Source organism: Argopecten irradians, chromosome 3 (assembly GCF_041381155.1).
Source record: "Argopecten irradians isolate NY chromosome 3, Ai_NY, whole genome shotgun sequence".
NCBI classification, from domain to species: Eukaryota; Metazoa; Mollusca; class Bivalvia; order Pectinida; family Pectinidae; genus Argopecten; species Argopecten irradians.
The window spans coordinates 67,102,506-67,105,905 of record NC_091136.1 but is presented as its reverse complement, the minus strand read 5'-3'; the positions used below and the strand labels follow the sequence as shown (position 1 = coordinate 67,105,905).

General features: G+C 35.8%; 1 protein-coding gene across 1 annotated transcript; it reads left to right on the top strand.

Annotated features, from left to right (window-relative positions):
- Positions 1 to 117: 117 nt before the first annotated feature.
- LOC138319396 (EH domain-containing protein 3-like) lies at positions 118 to 1,134 on the top strand (the record flags this gene model as incomplete). Its single annotated transcript, XM_069262497.1, is given in 1 exon segment — positions 118 to 1,134. A coding segment is annotated over 1 exon segment (918 nt), but the record flags the coding sequence as incomplete, so codon positions are not given.
- Positions 1,135 to 3,400: the final 2,266 nt, after the last annotated feature.

The window sequence follows — 3,400 nt, the reverse complement described above, 5'->3', positions numbered from 1 at the left end:
GTGGGGAAATAAAAAAATTCTCGGATTTCATCCATAGGTTCCATATGAAGAATTAAGAGTATTTCCGAAATTCCGCGGGAAATTAATTCTACTTCCTATTTGTAAAATACATGCGCATTACACATTACTCATACGATCTTCCGGCCAACCCTACGTGTGTCAGGAAGGGTGGTGATGCTAAAGACATTTACTCTCATTCAACAAAGATAAAGCAAGATGAAACGGTGGCTTACAGGAGACGACAAAAGGAGTATAGAGCCAGAAGTTTATGAAACGGTTTCTGAAGGTTTGAAAAAATTATATCGTCAAAAGTTACTCCCATTAGAAGAACATTATAAATTTCATGATTTCCACTCCCCACAACTGGATGACCCCGATTTTGATGCTAAGCCGATGGTCCTCCTCATCGGCCAGTATTCCACAGGTAAAACGACCTTCATCCGATACCTTTTGGAACAGGACTTCCCTGGAATTCGAATCGGTCCTGAGCCAACTACGGACCGGTTTATAGCTGTTATGCATAGCTCCCAGGATGGGATCATTCCAGGAAATGCTCTGGTAGTGGACCCAAAGAAACAATTCCGACCACTGTCAAAGTTTGGCAACGCTTTTCTCAACAGATTCCAGTGCTCGTCATTAAACAATCCAGTGGTAAATAGCATTACAATCGTTGACTCTCCCGGTATTCTCTCGGGAGAGAAACACAGAGTAGACCGAGGATACGACTTTGCAGGTGTTTTGGAATGGTTTGCGGAACGTGTTGACAGGATTATCTTACTTTTTGATGCACACAAACTAGACATTTCAGATGAGTTTAGACGTGCTATTGATGCAATCAAAGGGTATGATGATAAGATCCGCATTGTTTTGAACAAAGCAGACATGATTGACCATCAACAGCTGATGAGAGTGTATGGGGCACTGATGTGGTCACTGGGTAAAGTTCTTGGTACCCCCGAGGTCGCTCGAGTCTACATAGGATCTTTCTGGGATCAACCTCTACATTATGACATGAATCGTAAATTGTTTGAGCTAGAAGAACAAGACCTTTTCAACGATATCCAAAGCCTGCCAAGATATGCCGCCTTAAGAAAATTAAATGATCTCATCAAGAGAGCAAGATTAGCAAAGGTAATCAATGATGTTATACGTGTATATATTAATTACCATTAATTTTAGATTAAGACAGATATATCTTTGAAAGTTGTACACAATGGACATGAATTTGTTCATATAGAAAAGGAAAAAAACTGAAAATGTCCACTGTAATCAGGGATTTTTGCGTGAGGGGAAAAGTTACACTATATTATTTAGTATGGTTATAAAGTAGTGCAATTCGGTGATTCAGTACTCATGGAAATAGCCCTTATACAATATTTTACACTGTTAACACAACTTATAACTAGCATATATTGGTTATAGTTCGCTTGAAAGTTTTGCCCCAATAAGCTTCCACAGTTGTCCAATATATTGGGGTGACCATACTTAGGGGAAAGCCACCTTCTAGTCAACAATCCCAACCAGCGATTAATTTTGTTTATTACTATAGCAATATTTGAACTGTTTTGATACATGTTTAAATATCATCTAATAACAACCCTTTATTGCTATTTTGTGATCCATAAAGCCAAGGATCTGTCTTAGACTTTTATAAAACTGAAAAAGTCTTAAGTTGAACATGAAATCAAACCAAACTGTGTAAAAGTTGAAATGTAAGGAAGTATTTAGAATAGATTATATCATATGACATAACAATTCAACTTTATTTGCTCTCTCACATCCATACAAAAGTATCGATAGCAAAACATACATATATAACACACAGTAGATTAAAACAACAACTTAGATATTTATCAAGCCAGCTTTCCTTAGTTCAAAAGACTTTTTGATAAAGAGGCCTAAAACCTGTAGAAGTTTTAGATCATTAGAAGACAAGAGTCGTATCAAATTTTCAAAATCTGTTAGATGATGGTTAATTACATCTTTATGTCTATTAAAGAAAAATTGTTCCCACTGTTAAGTTAACGGAACACTTAAAAATGAGTTTCATCCTCAATGTTGTTATAAAATTTGCAGAACTGCAGAGGAAGGGGAATCTTTTTTTACCCTACCTGCCTCAATTTCTAAAGTGTATATGTAGTAAATAACATCTTATTTAAGTACATGAGTCTATGATGTACATGGCTGTGATCATTGATGAGGTTGTGAGGCTGTAGGAAGTGTTGATTGACTTGCAGTAATAGGTAGTAATACTGTATAATCACACTAAATCAAGATTGTGTCAGCAGTACCCATTACCTACTTGAAAAATTATTACTGTATTCGACCCAATAAGCGCCCATGTTCATAAAAGTGCCCCTCCCCTTTTTGAGGCCTCAATTTGAATTTCCCAGACATAATAAAGACCAAATGTTTAAACTACATAAAATGGTATAGATTCGCAATAATTTAGAATTATTAGCACCTTTTTCATTTTTAGGTCATTTTTTAAGCGCCCTGGGCGCTTTTGGGTCGAATATGGTATAAGGCATTAAGGCCATGCAATGACACTAGGTAGAATATGCAGACTTAATATAGTTTATTATGAGTTAATTATAAACTCTGACCAGATCAGAATGTTACAAGTGTAGAATATACTTGTTCAATATATATGTCCATCACTTATATAGGGCTATTTATAGTTCATATATTCAATTCACAAGCATGAAGATGTGTACTAACCAAATTCTGTATAGCTTTCTTTTGACATGTATTTATTCAAGTGTATACACTAGAATTATATATTGATGATATCTGACATTTTGAGCCGTGCCATCCGGCTACAGTATTGAGAAAAGTTTATCTACCTGACAGACCAAGTATATGAAATGCTATGTGGTCTGGGTAATGTAGCTCTGTAAAGATACAGTGAACAGGTTTAAAGTAGGGATACATATACACAATGACAGATTATGGATTAGATTATATAGCTTCATCATCTAAAGGTGGGGGTGTAAAACAGGGCATATATTGTATACCTATAACAAGAATTGTAACAGTGTGAAATGTAAACTACAAGGTCTGTACATGTGGTCAAAGGTGGCATTGTAGTTAACTTTTACAGCAAGAGTTTGTTAGTTTATAACCCATACATGTGCAGTGTACATGTAGACACATTTCATATCAATTGCAAACCAAGAGACAGAATAAGGCTCAAGTGATATTTGTGGATGAGAAACATGTGAAAGTTTTTTCATTGTATGTACTTGTCTGCTGATAGTTAAGGTCTGCCATAATACGCCCTAAGTATCGGATTACTGTGAAAACTTCCACTTCTCACAAGTTCTGTGTCTAGTTCTCGATAAGTTTTACACATTCTCAGAATAAACAAGTGATGATGTAAACATTGTAAATGAATCGG